Source organism: Sphaeramia orbicularis, chromosome 13 (genome assembly GCF_902148855.1).
Source record: "Sphaeramia orbicularis chromosome 13, fSphaOr1.1, whole genome shotgun sequence".
NCBI lineage: Eukaryota > Metazoa > Chordata > Actinopteri > Kurtiformes > Apogonidae > Sphaeramia > Sphaeramia orbicularis.
In genome coordinates this window covers 9,928,992-9,943,890 of record NC_043969.1, presented here as the reverse complement: position 1 = coordinate 9,943,890, position 14,899 = coordinate 9,928,992, and the positions used below count along the sequence as shown (strand labels likewise).

Here is a 14,899-nt window from a genome sequence, read left to right as displayed (position 1 = left end):
GCTATCAGTCCAGACCACTACCACTGCCAGGCTTATCACTGGTACAGCAATTCTGATATGACACTAAACTACATGTTATACTTTAATCACCACTGTCTTTTATATCAACAAACCAGGAAAATTACATAATAACTTGAACTGATTTGATGGAATTCACAGCAGTTCTCATGAGCTAACACTAATGAATGTTTCTTTATGGGTATCACAATAAAGCAGCTATAAAACCCCTACAGTGCACTAACTGATATCCAACACTTCAAACATTGTGCGACTTTACTAAAATGTTCATGAGCCTGTTGTTCAAGAACCCATTGTTGCTTCTGCAATATCTCAACACCCTGTCAAACCGACCCTGGAGCCTGAATTGTGTAGATTTGACATCACACTCCTGTGCCAGAGAAGCGAGCCAAGTGACCTGGTGTGGCTTTGCAGCCTGCATTCACAAACTCTGAAGTCTCAGTTAAACGAAGCCAATGTTGGTCTCTTGTTTTATAAGAAAGCCCTGTTTGTCTCGCTCTTCTCCACTTTCTCTTTCTCCACTCCTCTTTCCACCTCTGAAATGTCACACTACAGGCCCCCTCAATTTGATTTTCGCACCCCTCCTCTCATCTTCTGCCTCCTGTTGACGCTCCGACTAACTGTTTTTCATTTGTCCTCATTTCACTCATTATTTAGATCTCTACCCTCTGCAATATTCTCACTCTACGCCTTGTTCCTTTTCTTTTTGGCAAGGTGGCTTGTTAAGAGGCCATAAAGAAAAACACCGATCAAAAGACAAAACCACATAATTTTCAAAGTAAAAAAGGCTGCATCATTTGGCAGGTGTACTAGTGCACAGCCATGCACACATGCTAACACATCCACACAGCAACACTGTATAAAAAATGTTGGGTGTTTGTGTCAGTTTAGCAGCTTTAATCTCTTCCATATGGGCATGGGGGCTAATGCATCTGCTAAGACTATTAGCTGCTATGAGCTCTGTGGATACAGGCTAGACTAGACCTATTATCAGTTTGGCAGAGATGGAAAATACCAACGTAGCCGGTAACCCAACAACAACAGGAACAACAGCATCAACAAAAAACAGCAGCTATCACTCTTATGAAACAGCAGGTTTCCTGTTGACCTCTATACAGCTTGCAGATTTCTACCTAGTGGAAACAGGGTCATCTTGACAGACAGAAAAAAAGGTGAGGCTGGGAAAATAGCCCACGATATGAAATTCTACCATAGAAGCCGACCCAGTTTAAAACCAAAATACACCCAGTCGGACAATCATGTTAAAGAGTATAGGGAGACATTAAGAGAATATGCATATGCATGAATGACAGCTTTTCATTCCTGCACAGACTAACAAACAGTTCACACCCTCCACACTTTACAGGACTCACCTGAGTTCGATGGCCTCTCCCATCTCGCCACAAGAACTCATCTCATACAGGAATGTGAGGTGATGCAAAGATGACAAGAAGAGCCGTTGAGAGGAAGAACTCCCTCAGACTAGCGGCCAGAGCAATAACAACAGCACAAGAGAAGATGAGAGGAGGAGAGGAGAGAGAGCATGTGATGGTATTGCGCTCAGACTGAGGGACGGAGAAGAGAGGAAGCGCAGAGAGAGAGAGAACCACACCTCTTCTTAGGGGATTAACTTGGAAAAGGACTCCTGACACATTCGCACATACATGCACAATGATGGACCCAAACACAACATGGATGAGCGTCTGGTAAACAGATACGCACAAACAAGTACAGTGTATGCACGCTAGCAAACATCTGGTCTAAAAATACAGCCAAATCAATGTTTGATGCTCCAAATCCTGGGCGTAAGGAAAGAAGGGAGTGGGAGTACAGAAAGAGAGAGAGTAAGAGAGAGAGAAAGAGAAAGGGGAGGAGTGATTAAGCGAATCATGGCGGGTGGTGACACAGTTTTCTTTGCTCTCCATCTGCTATGGGCGCAGTGGTCAAGAGTGCACTGGGGGAGAGGGGAGAACTGGGGCTAGAGCCTGGGGACGGGTGGTGAGCTGGAACTGGGGAATAGGGCCAGGGCTGGAGGATGTGAGTTAAATGTGAGGACTGGAACTCAGCCTCCTAATATGTTTCCACAAGGGCGTTACAGGACATGAACAGGAACGTTGCTTTCCCAGTGACTGAATGCTGAAGGCCTGGGGTTCCCAACATATGTGTCCTCCAAAATGATAGACCATATGGATCACACCTGATTGTGCAGCTAGTGTTCCATATTTTATGTTTCCTCTAATGAATGATATATTGCCGTTGTGATACTTCTCAGAAGGCAGAAGAAAAATCCTATTTGTGTCATGCATTGACACTCACTATGCAAACAAACATGACCTTAACTGAACAGATGCAGCCCTGAATATACACAATTCAATCAGAGGATGACCTAACTAGCAATTTGATAGAGGGCAGAAGAATGATGGAAATATTGCTGATAAAGAACTTGAGATGAAAAAGAACAGAATTTATGCAATTTGGAATAATTTTGGATAAAACATAAGATCTGTATAACTAGAGGTAATTACAGCTAGTGAATTTATTGCTAGTATGCAGACTTAAGTATTTTATATGTATCAGAAGTTAATCATCACTGCAGTATTGTACAGTGCAATTGCAGAGCCCAGATTTTCTTACAGTGCAGTACAGTTGCAGTGGATCTAGTTTGAGTGCTTGTTCACAGGGGTTTGTGGGTCAGACTGCAAAGGCCTAATTTACATATTGTTTAGGTCAACCCTTCTACTGTAAATGGGATGCGGAGCGGTCAATGTATCACACTGCCTCTGGAAACACGCTGCATGCTACTGAAATGCATTGCATTGCCACTGACAATGGGAACGTTAAAATTGTGCCCACAGCATAAAAACATTTTTGGGTCATTTGAATGAAATCACTGTGTTGAGAGAGGATGGGCTGTGCAGTAAAAAGGCAGAATGTATCTCAACTTTGGCAACAGCATGAATCAACAGAAAAGAAAAAACTCACCTTCCAGGAAGACTGCCTTATAACATAATCACATTTTGTTTCTACTCTTCACCTTATAGTCAAGACAACACATGAAATGACTGCAGCTGTAGGGAGGGGTAATGGTGGATGGGTAACTAGGAAACTGGACAGACAGTGTTAGAGCTGTGTAAAGAGTGGGAAGAAGACAGAGAGATTACAAGAAGCTACCGGAGAAAGCAGAGAAAAGACATTTCTAGAAGAGTTGGTTGTTCAGGTACTAGTGACAACACTGACATGAAGGGGAAACTGACCTTGTGACAAGGATTCCATTATTAATGCAGAATTAAACCACAAATTGTTATATATGTAATGTTGTCTGTATTATATTTGGCTATAGACATGATCAATGCCTTGACTTTGTTGTGTAGACCTGTCCTCTATGTCTTTAGATCAAGCAATAAAAACCTTTTTCTGTTAAACCATTAAACCAAGCACTGTCATCATCTCCTCAACTTAACCCGGTGCTGCCCGCCCCAAAAACCTAACCTCAAAAAGTTTTATAAAGATATTGAAATGCACTGTTTGTAAGCAATTCACTTTAAAGAACAAGATATTGGTTTACTTTTTGATTAATTACTTTACCAACCGTTAACAATGATGTTGACACAAAACTTAGCATTGGGTTTCATAACAAAACTTGATTTGGTGTTTTAATTCAATTGCATATGGAACAGCTTGTTGGTATTGTAAGATGATGGAAAGAATAAACGGCCTGTTGTCTTTGAAGCCGGCTACGCTGGTAGGTTTAGAAACAATTCATTAAGGCTAGAACAACAGCTTAACTTCCTCACACCGTACATGAAGATACAGCTTGTGCTGTTAAAAAGCACATGTGAGATGAGACTTACATCCAAATATAAGTCAAGTCAGTGTTAAAGCAGTGGTATGATGTGTGTTAATGCTATCTTTTCCACACACATCTTCTTAGTCCTCCATGATGCCGGTTCATCCCCTAAGCTGTTTACCCTTCAACACCTAGAGCCAGAGATCAACAATGAGAGGGATCAAAATGTCCTTGTTGTGTGCTGACTTCGCTCACGTGTCTGTTTGCAGACATTTGATAACATCTCTCTTTATGCTTAGAGTCGGTTATTTCACAGTCTGTTAACACAGTGACATGAATTGTTGACAAATCTGACATTATTCTCATCCTAACTGTGAGGCAGTCTATGGTGATTATTATTATGTGGTCTTTTAAGCTGTGAAGCTTCTCTAATTACAAAAAGATAGATGATAAATATACGGCGCAAACTAATTGTACAAACAAATCAGTGTATGACCCTTTTTACATACAAGTCATCAAAATTATTTCTATGCTCTCACTTGTCTAATCCACTCATCCCAAACACACACTCAGTGTTGTTTATCATTTTAATTTATAATACAAGCACTTGACATTCCAATAAAAACAAAATGGACTAAATTAGGTTTAATGAAACACTGAGAGACAGATGGGAACCAGGAAAAACAGCACTATTACTGAGACACAAAGGCAATGCCACACAATTGTTCGTTGTGATTCAACTGAAAGATGGCCTCTGATTATGGCATTTTCACACACATTATTTATGTTTTTATTTACTCCCCATTGTTTGAATATTCACAGGAACAGCAGCGCTTACTGCTGTGATGTAAACACCATTAGTCAACTGTTTTATGCACATGATGTCCAGACATTGCAATATAATGACTGATTTTGATGAGGCAGGTATTAGTTTTACTATAATTGGGAATTACAATATCATTATTTTACATTACATTGGATTGTTGGAGCAGTTACTGATACTGACATTAGAGACAAAAATAACCTTTTACTATGTCAGCCAATTGAAATGATCCCTTTAAAGTCGGTTCTAAATACTTGGCTTTGATCCTGAACAGAGAACTATATGAGGTGGCCACTTCTGTTATATCCTCTGCCACCTCCTGCTCTCAACATGACTCTAATAGAGGTGTTCATGGAAACGCTATCCAACATGTGTTGTGAATTTCTATCATAACCTTCACCAAGGAACAGCAGAGGTTATGTTTTCATCGGGGTTTGTTTGTCTGTCTTTAAGCAAGATAACTCAAAAAGCTATGTATGGATTTTGCTGAAATTTTCAGGAAATGTTGACACTGGCACAAGGAACAAATGATTAAATTTTGGTGGTGATCGGGGGGGGGTGGGGGGGGTTGATCTGCCTTGGCGGAGGTCTGTGCTCTCCGAGTGCCTCTCTAGTTTATAAATGTGGCTGCATCAATGTGGTGGATCTGTAATGTTTTACCAAAGATAAAAGAAGTACCAAAGGGTTTGCACACTGATACCTTTTATTTTCTTCGGGTCCTCAAGTGTCTATTTGATAAAGTACCAGTAAAGCTGGTTTCCATACTGTTTATCATGATAATATAAATTTTCTTACATCGTATACTAGACTAACACTCTCCTAACATCCTCCTTGTACCAAATCCACATCATTTTAAGCCAGGAAGAAACCCATTCGCTTATTACATATAACTACAAGCAAAAACACAACATATACATACATAAATAAAAAGATGATATAATTTGAATTAAGAAAATAAGCAACATTTTCTGTATGATACATGAAAAAGTTTTTCATATTCCCAACAACGTGATGGGGCGAGCTGTTGGCTTCCTTCGTTATTCCTATCATTTGTTCTCTTTTCTATTCATTTATCTCATTAACTTGTCCACCCTTCCCTTTTCTTTTGCACGCTTGTGGGAGTGAGATGTACAGACAGAAAGAAGAGGTAGGTGAGAAAGAAAATTATCTCAAAATAGTTGTGGAGGACAAAGCTGTATAATGAAACAAAAAGGAGTTTTAAACAAATCAGAAGAACGTAGGTATGTATTATCTCCACAGTGCAGCACATAACGGGGAACTACTGCCTTTGCTGTATGCGTGTGCAGACATCTGCTTGTGCACGCATATTAATCTAAGTGTGTATATCTGTCTACTGGGCAGACACTAACATAAGCTTATTATAGCAGCTGTGTAGTTATGAAACATGATGATCTCACTGGCCAGGTGGTAGCAAATAGACTTCCTGCAAACAATAAATAAGCCTGTGGCATGTGTTTCAAGTGAGCTCTTCCAGTAGTTAGTGCAGCAGCAGAGAAATATAATCATCATGTGTGCATATGCTTGTGATGTCTGTGTTTGCTAACATGCTAAATCTGACACTCTGAGGTTTTACAGCATCTATGCCTCAGTGAATTCATAACAGCCTGTTATTTTAACCAGCAACCATGTGGATGTAAATTAGGTTTCCTCTACTGCACACAAACGTGAAAACACACGCAACCGCAATTAATTATCTGTGGGGGTACGCATACTCAATAATCTATCTCTGTATGTGAATAATAAGGCCTCAAATGCACCAGTTACAAGCACAGCCTTAAGCCTGCACTCAGGAACAAGTTTGCAATAACCGAATTATGCGTCTCAATGGAGGCTGCAGTGATATGTGTTTATTAAGCAACTCAATTGTTCAAGGATGTTTAGTGCATGACTTTCCTCACAAACATTATATATAGAGACCCGCCCCCCCAATATGGTCTTACCGTAAAAACAGTGGTGATAGTCATTAATCATAAAAGAACACAAGAAAGCAAAAACCAAGCTAAGGGAAGGAAATGACTTGGCTTGTCTTCTGTTTTCTTCACCTTCACTTTCTGTAATATAACTTCCTTTAATGTACCAAAAGCTACAGGCAGGGACCCAAAGCCTCATTAATGAGAGAAATACTGTGTTCTGACAAGCCATTAGACTTTAAGGAGAGCTAAACTAACGTTTAGTGCTGCCTGACAATAGCAAAATATTTAGGACAAAAATCCGTATTGTGGACACTACGATTGCAAAAACTGCATCAAAGTGCAAATTTAGAACATTTTCCATTATGGTCTCTCATGCACTAGCACTGCCCAGTAAATTGCATTTTCATCAAATATGTGATATGAACAACCAAAAAAAAAAAAAAAAAAACTGCCTGAATTGTGTTGAATTCACAGTTGTTCACACTCAACTTGCAAACACTTGACTAGCCTGAGTTATCTGTCAGTTTGATCCCATTTGAATCATACAATAAATTACACATAGGGTATTTGGCAAGGTATGAAAATAACAAGATGTCATAAAACTACTTCAGACTTCGACAGTTTGAAAATATGTCATTAGAAAGACTACACACCCAAAAGTCACATGACGTCATCATTACTTCATCCACAAACTGCCCAGATGTCTCTTCAGCTCACGACATGAACTGAGCTTTAGCGTTTTTCACCTCTTTTAACTCCTTTTCACTCATTATAAACAAGGAGAAACGTGTCAGTGTAACAGACCTTTTGGTATTGGTGACATAAAACAGATACCAGTCACTTGACACAAACACAAACAGAATAGAATAGAATAGAATAGAATAGAATAGAATAGAATAGAATAGAATAGAATAGAATAGAATAGAATGTTTATTTTGTCAGTAGGGGTTCACACATGTAAACATGCACCACACACCAAAACTTGTCTTCTGCCTTTAACCCATCACTAGATCATCACACACACTGCATGCTAGGAGCAGTGGGCTTGCCATATCAGGCACCTAGGGAGCAAATGGGGGGTTGAGTACGTTGCTCAAGGGCACATCAGCCAACAACTCTCCGCCAGTCCAGGGAATCGAACCGGCGACCCTTCACTCAGAAGCTGACTATACTCTATAAAGAGTACCTTACAACTTTTATGAGAAACTCACATCCTTATCACAATATTGAACATTTTTAGTTCATATCACAGATTTCCCTCTTATTATGCCTGCTTACTATGTCCTGCACCAGCTAGTCTTTGTCGGTTTAAGATATTGAATTGTTCATGTGCAGTGACTTTAACAGAGATTTTTATTTGAAAACAAACCATACTGATGACCACAGTAAAAGTGAAAAAGTACTTGACACAGGGTATACATAGGAAGCAATAGAGAAAAAGTTTAAAGGGGTTATAGGTAGCATTAATATACCAAACTATCCACAGCAGGATAAAGTCACATACACGAACACAACAACAGCTACCAAAACCACCCACAAACTAAGGCTACATCAGTATCACTCACTGAACAAAGTGTGAAATTCATTGTTTACACAGATCTGTAATGTGGCATCAATAATTTTTATCCTTCAAAGCAAAACTCAAACATTAAGTAAAAATAATATGTAGAATTTTCAGTTGCTGCTTCAGCTTATAGCTCTTCTTTTAGACAGAAAACAGCGACAGTAAAACCCCATCACCTCTGTTTTTGTATGGTTTGTGTAGTCAGTAGTTGCATTAAAGATCTGTTTGGAATGATCTAAATAAAGTCAAAACTGCCACAATTTATTCTGAACTGTGAACAAATGCCAAACTTAGCAAATATAACAACATAATCTTTTAACTTTATATCACCATCAAACAACATCAAACAATCATTAAACTCCATTCTTTTAACTTAGAGCTGTGTCCACTGGCAAAAAAAACAGAAAAACCTATTATGTCTTTTTTAGTTACGTCTTACTCACTACTCCCTCTAGTGGTCACATTCATTCATGGTTACACATGGCTGGTGGCTGCAAATAAATTCTCCGCAGGACGATGCATTGTTTTCACATAACGTCAGAACTTTTTATTCTAAACATTGACTTTAGGGATGCACCGATACCACTTTTTTCCAGACCAAGTACGAGTATGAGTACTTACATTTGAGTATTTGCCGATACCGAGTACTGATACTAGTACTTAATAATCCCATTCCAGTTCTTAGTTCCTTTTGTAAATGTGCTTTATTGTCGTTGTCATTAGTCTGACTGGAACAAAGTGCTGCTACTGACATTTAATGTGTTGGAATGAGCGTTTCTCAATTAATCCACCAGGGGGCGCCGGTCTTAATTAACCATACTGGACAAATACCACGAAGTAGAGTAAAATTTTTTGAGAAGAAGAAGAAAAAAGTCAGTAACAACAAACATGGAGACGACAGAGGCAACACTAATGTTATACTAATATTGCAGCGTTTTTGCTACAAAGGTTTAAAAGGTTAACATCAGCAGGTAGAGAAAAGAGAAATGAGTGATAAGTTTTGTTTTCACTTCTGCTGGCGGTGATCCGCACCGCTCCGTACTCTCGGTGGTATTCTCTGTCTGGGAACTCATCCGCTAGCACCTGGAAAATGGATGGAATGTTCGCAGAGGATGGACAGAACGCTGCGTCTGCATTCGTTTGTGTCTTTAACGTTACTTGCAGTCAGCGTTACTTTTATCACCGTCACTTATTTTGAACAATTTCCACACTCTTTACACTCCCCACACATTATTCCACTGCCGCGTACCTGCTGCACTGAACTGTGAATGTCACACGGCCGTTAGTGGTATTGGTGCATTTGTATCGGATATCTTTTACGAGAACGAACACGAGTACACACACTAAGTATCGGAGCCGATGCCCAATACTCGTATCGGTATCGGTGCATCCCTAATTGACTTAATACTTCAGGTATTTCTCTTAACATTTTCAAGTACAAATACTAGGGGTATAATGGTGCAGGTTCAGTTCAGGGCCTTCGATACAATACGGAGGTGTACCGAATGAATACATGTAGCCTATGTGAAGAACACAAACACTCGGGAAGCAGGGTGGCCACAAGTAGAACCATGTGCAGTGTTTCCTCTATATACTTTCAACAGCAGCAAATTCTCAGCACCACTGCAAAAAACCCAAACAGAGGCACAGAAGCCAGGTCAGACGTCTGAAGCATGTTAAGTTTCACTTTCGGTATGTTGCAGCTTTGTGGCCCAAAAAACTCCACAGGTTCCTTTATAGTAAAAAGGTTTTTATTTTTTAACTCAAGTTGGCAAAATCAAGCGGACCTGCTCCTCTTGTCCTTCACCGTGCCTCTGCTGCGATGTTACTGTGAGGTCACGTTCACAAGCACTTCAGGGAATACTGTGAGCTGTTCAAAAACACTCAGTAAATTACAGTGTTTGCCATAAACCAGGGGTGTCAATCTCATTTTAGTTCAGGGGCCACATTCAGCGTAATTTGATCTGAAGTGGGCCGAACCAGTAAAATAATAACATAATAATATATAAATAATGTCAACTCCAAACTTTTCTCTGTTTTAGAGCGAAAAAAGAAAATTTATATTATGAAAAGGTTTCCATCTACAAACTATCCTTTCAAAAGATGTGAATAACATGAACAAACTGAAAAAAATAAGTGTAATTTTAACAATATTCTGCCTCAGTTTATCATTTACACATGTACATTACAGGGTGGGGAAGCAAAATTTACAATATTTTGAGGCAGGGATTGAAAGACAGTGTATAACTAATTAGTTTATTGAAAGTCATGACAATTTATTTGCCACAAGAAAATTTACATAATAGAAAATGTTTTTATTCTATGTGTCCTCCTTCTTTCTCAATAACTGCCTTCACACGCTTCCTGAAACTTGCGCAAGTGTTCCTCAAATATTCAGGTGACAACTTCTCCCATTCTTCTTTAATAGTATCTTCCAGACTTTCTCGTAATAGTTTTGCTCATAGTCATTCTCTTCTTTCCATTATAAACAGTCTTTATGGACACTCCAACTATTTTTGAAATCTCCTTTGGTGTGACGAGTGCATTCAACAAATCACACACTCTTTGACGTTTGCTTTCCTGATTACTCATATGGGCAAAAGTTTCTGAAAAGGTATGGATAATAGTGTTAGGTATGATTATGACATCAATATATGTTTGGTTTCAAAACAATTGACGTAGTGCCTGCTGAGAAAAAACAACTAAATGTTCATTGTAAATTTTGCTTCCCCACCCTGTATAACTTACAGATTACAGTGGATCTACAAACACACAATACATTTAATAACAGGCAGAATATTGGTAAAAATTGTACTTATTTCTCTTAAGACATTTCAGGTTGTTCATATTTGTTCAGGTTATTCACATTTGTTGCAAAATTATACTTGTTTTAGTGTAAATACATGAAAATATTTACATTTACAAAGAGAAAAATTTGGAGCTGTCATTATTTACATGTTATTTTGATAGTATTTTACTGGTCCTGCCCACTTCAGATTGAATTGGTCTGAATGTGGAACCTGAACTAAAAGGATTGTTAATATCTTAGTGTAATTTTCGCATTTCACAAATTCAAGGGCCGGACTGGACCCTTTGGCGGGCTGGATTTGGCCCCCGGGCTGCATGTTTGACACCTGTGCCATAAACAAACATTGAACATTCAAAAATACAAAAATACATAACATGTGGGGTGCCTGTTAATGCACAAATGACTAAACAATATTTTGTAGACATGTCCTTTGTCATACAGGTAGTTATGGAGTGCACCCCCCCCCCCCCATTGATCTCCTTCACCAAAATTTTCCCGTACCATTACACGCCTAACAAATACTACATATACAGGGGTTGGACAAAATAATGGAAACACCTAACATTGTGGCATCATAGAAGGTGTTTCCATTATTTTGTCCAACCCCTGTAGCTCCATTATGTTGCATGAGTATGTCAGAGCTATAGTTGCAAATAGGGATGTAACGATTACCGGTATAACGATAAACCGCGGTAAAATTGCCGACGGTTAGTATTACCGTTTAAATTCTAATTATCATGATAACCGTGTTTGATTACCGTGTTTTTCCAGAGAAAACGCCTATGTACAGATCTGCTTTTATGTCAAATATTTGAGTATAGTTTTAATTTATTACAATTTTAATTTTATATACCTAATATTTGGAACCAATATTCACTTTTAAAGTCTTTGAAAAGGTTTGTTAAGCATCTTTGTTTTATTTATGCAATAAATTATATACATTTTTCAAATTGGATTTTATATGTATTTTTTGTGTTTTTTGGCCTTTTGTGTTGATATAGTAGATTAAAGTGAAAAAATAATAGGCAGTTGATATAAATAAAGTTGTGCTGAAAAAAAAAAGAGATACCAAACATGAGTATAATAAACATTTCTGTATATAGTATATAAAGGCAAAATCAAAAGTACTTAAAAACGGCCAAAATAGGCTCAGACCACTAAGGGTTAATATCTGAATGTTTCTGCAACAGAAAGTACATTGTACCAATTATTTTACTTTTTTTTTTTTTTCTTTTCAAAATACAACTTGGTTAAATTATTTCAGTGTGTGTATAAGTACTTTTTGAGCATTTTGAGCACAATTTCAATAATACCGCAATAATAATGATAACCATGATAATTTTAGTCACAATAATCGTGATAGGAAATTTTCATATCGTTACATCCCTCGTTGCAAAGATGTACATAGTGCAGATGTAAGCCAGCCTCAAAAGTTTCTTAACTGTACTGGGCACAAAGACAAGTGGATAATCTTTAAGAAGGTTTTACTCTACATGCTTCATTACACGTCCAAGAAGATTTCATCAACTTATCATCGTGTTATCTCACCACTTGAGTGACTTCAATCAAACACAAGCTACCCAATCATCTGTGGATAAGAAAACCTAATACACTCGGATTAACCAATCAGCTCGACCAAAGAATCCTTCAAAACCTTCTTCTTCATGCTGTCACAATGTGTAAAACTGTACCTAGACAGACGGGCCAATAGAAAGGTGTGACAGCCAAATCCACTGCCTTATCCTGACAGGCTGCACATTGATTTTTGCTTCTGGTCAATACCACTCTCTTTTCTTCTTTCTCTCTCTGAACTCATCCATCTATCCTCTCCTCAGTGACTCCCTATCATCATATGTCTCCATTATCCCCCAAGTTATACCCTTCTCTAAAACCTGTAGTTACAGACAAAGCCTCATTGACCACCTGGGAGATGATGGAGGAGTGTGTGACGTCTGTACATACACACAGATCAGGTTTGTGTCAAATGATCAAGCCTGGCACTGTATTACGCAATCGTTAGTTTTACATACTCTGGGGGGTAATGTGTGTTTATGTGTGTGTGGGTCAGGTGTTAGAAGTAAGTTTCTCCATCCCTACTTACTGAACCAGTAGCTCGCTGCCTCTTTCCAATCAACAGTGCATCACAACTCCGTCACGCTACGACAGACACACATACACGCGAGGACCATGTGAAAGCCTTGCTGCTGCATGGCAACCGGATCCCATGGCAACCGGTGGTATGGGTTTTTTGTGGAGAGAGAGAGAGAGAGAGAGAGAGAGAGAGAGAGAGAGAGAGAGAGAGAGAGAGAGAGAGAGAGAGAGAGAGAGAGAGAGAAGACGGGTTTGACAGATATTTGGGAGAAAAACGGCAGCTCTGGAAAGGAATGAAAATAGAAAGAGAGAGGAAGTAGCAGCTTGAATACACAAGCGCATGGACTCACACACAAACACACACATTTCTTTCACTGTGCAGAGATCAGATGAGCTTGAGGGAAAAGACAGACAGTGACAACATTGTGGGTGAAAGCAGTCCTCCCTCTGTGCAGATCACAACAATCTTTTTTGCTGGAGAGGAGAGGAGAGGAGAGGAGAGGAGAGGAGAGGAGAGGAGAGGAGAGGAGAGGAGAGGAGAGGAGAGGAGAGGAGAGGAGAGGAGAGGAGAGGAGAGGAGTCTTTGTTGCCTGTGAAACAGCACCTCTACTGGATAAACATGACAATAACACAACATCATGGCAGCAGGCCAGCTGCTCGTGTCTGTGCTTATGTGGGATTCTTGATTGTGTGCCGGTGCACAGGTCATTTTTTCTAACCTCTCACCTCTGACCTCTTGTCAGATCACAGCGGACATTAAAGAGCTCTGAATCCAGTTTGCTGACTCAGACATAAACGTGTGCACTGAATATAGACTACATGCTTGTGTAGTTAATGTAATCACCATGTAAAATCACATTTCTTCAATTTTCAGGTGTTGACTGTCTATACAATATATCCATGCATAATGTATGTTTATGCATGTAAAAGAACTGAAGACCATACAAGGCCTGAAGTCTAAAAATCAATAAAGCTTTTAAAGCTTTTAACATCTGCTCCATCACTCTCTGCCCATTTCCATTTATCTGACAAGCTTTTGTCTGACTTTGGTCTGCATTCCTAAACAGGAAACCTCTGAAAGAAGGCTACAGCATTTTAGGTCCCTGTGTTGAACATATAGCTCCACCTAGTTGTTAAATATGAATAAGGTTGCTAAACATGTTTCAGATGTGAACTCAATAGCATTTAAAGCTGTTTAATTCTATTTAATTTTTTCTTTTTATCTTGAACTTGGCCACCTCCTACACACCGCAGATGGCCAGACCTGCTCTGCAAAGACCCACAGATGACTGTTTATACATCTGTCTGTCAATCTAACTATTTGCCTGACATCAACCATCTGTTTTCCTGCCCTAAAATCTGCCTGTTTGTGGGCCACAACGAATCAGTCCTGCCCGCCAGTGTGCCTTCATCACAACAAGCCCTCCTTCCTTACAGCAACATCTGGTGACACAGAAACTTGCGCCACGCAAAAAATCCCTCTGAGGCAAAATTATATTTATTTACAGTACAGATCACTAGGGGGGAAAAAAAATTCTGTGTGTTTTTTCATTGTGGTAATGAACTGTCAGTGGCCTGCTTTGGGAGTCTTGGTTGTTGTTAAGAGGCGAGACTAAATGACCTTCACAGGATGGTCGTGTCCTATCGATCAGCACTAAAAGCCCAGTCTGGTCACACAGAAACACAGGCAGAGAGAATGGCTTTCAAATTCAGACTACGACAGGGTAGCACTGTATCCCAGTACTCACACAGACTTTGCTGTGATTCATGTCTGGAAAACCTGCTCAAATGTTAAAGAGTGAAGAGAATAAGCAATAAACAAATTAGCAATTTAGACACAAAATGATCATTTATAATAATAATAATAATAACA

General features: G+C 39.1%; 1 protein-coding gene across 3 annotated transcripts in view; it reads right to left on the bottom strand.

Annotated features, from left to right (window-relative positions):
* The window catches only part of numbl (NUMB like endocytic adaptor protein), a 75,313-nt gene that overhangs the window by 35,169 nt on the left and 25,245 nt on the right, over positions 1–14,899 (bottom strand). Inside the window, exon 1 of one of the 3 annotated variants that reach the window (XM_030151481.1) lies at positions 1,392–1,792. The exons of 1 other annotated variant lie outside the window; for it this stretch is intronic. In XM_030151481.1, coding sequence (XP_030007341.1) covers positions 1,392–1,432 — 41 coding nt within the window. In that variant the 5' untranslated portion in view covers positions 1,433–1,792. Of the gene's footprint in view, positions 1–1,391; positions 1,793–14,899 lie in introns of those variants that run through there. One more of the 3 variants, XM_030151482.1, reaches the window with a different exon arrangement.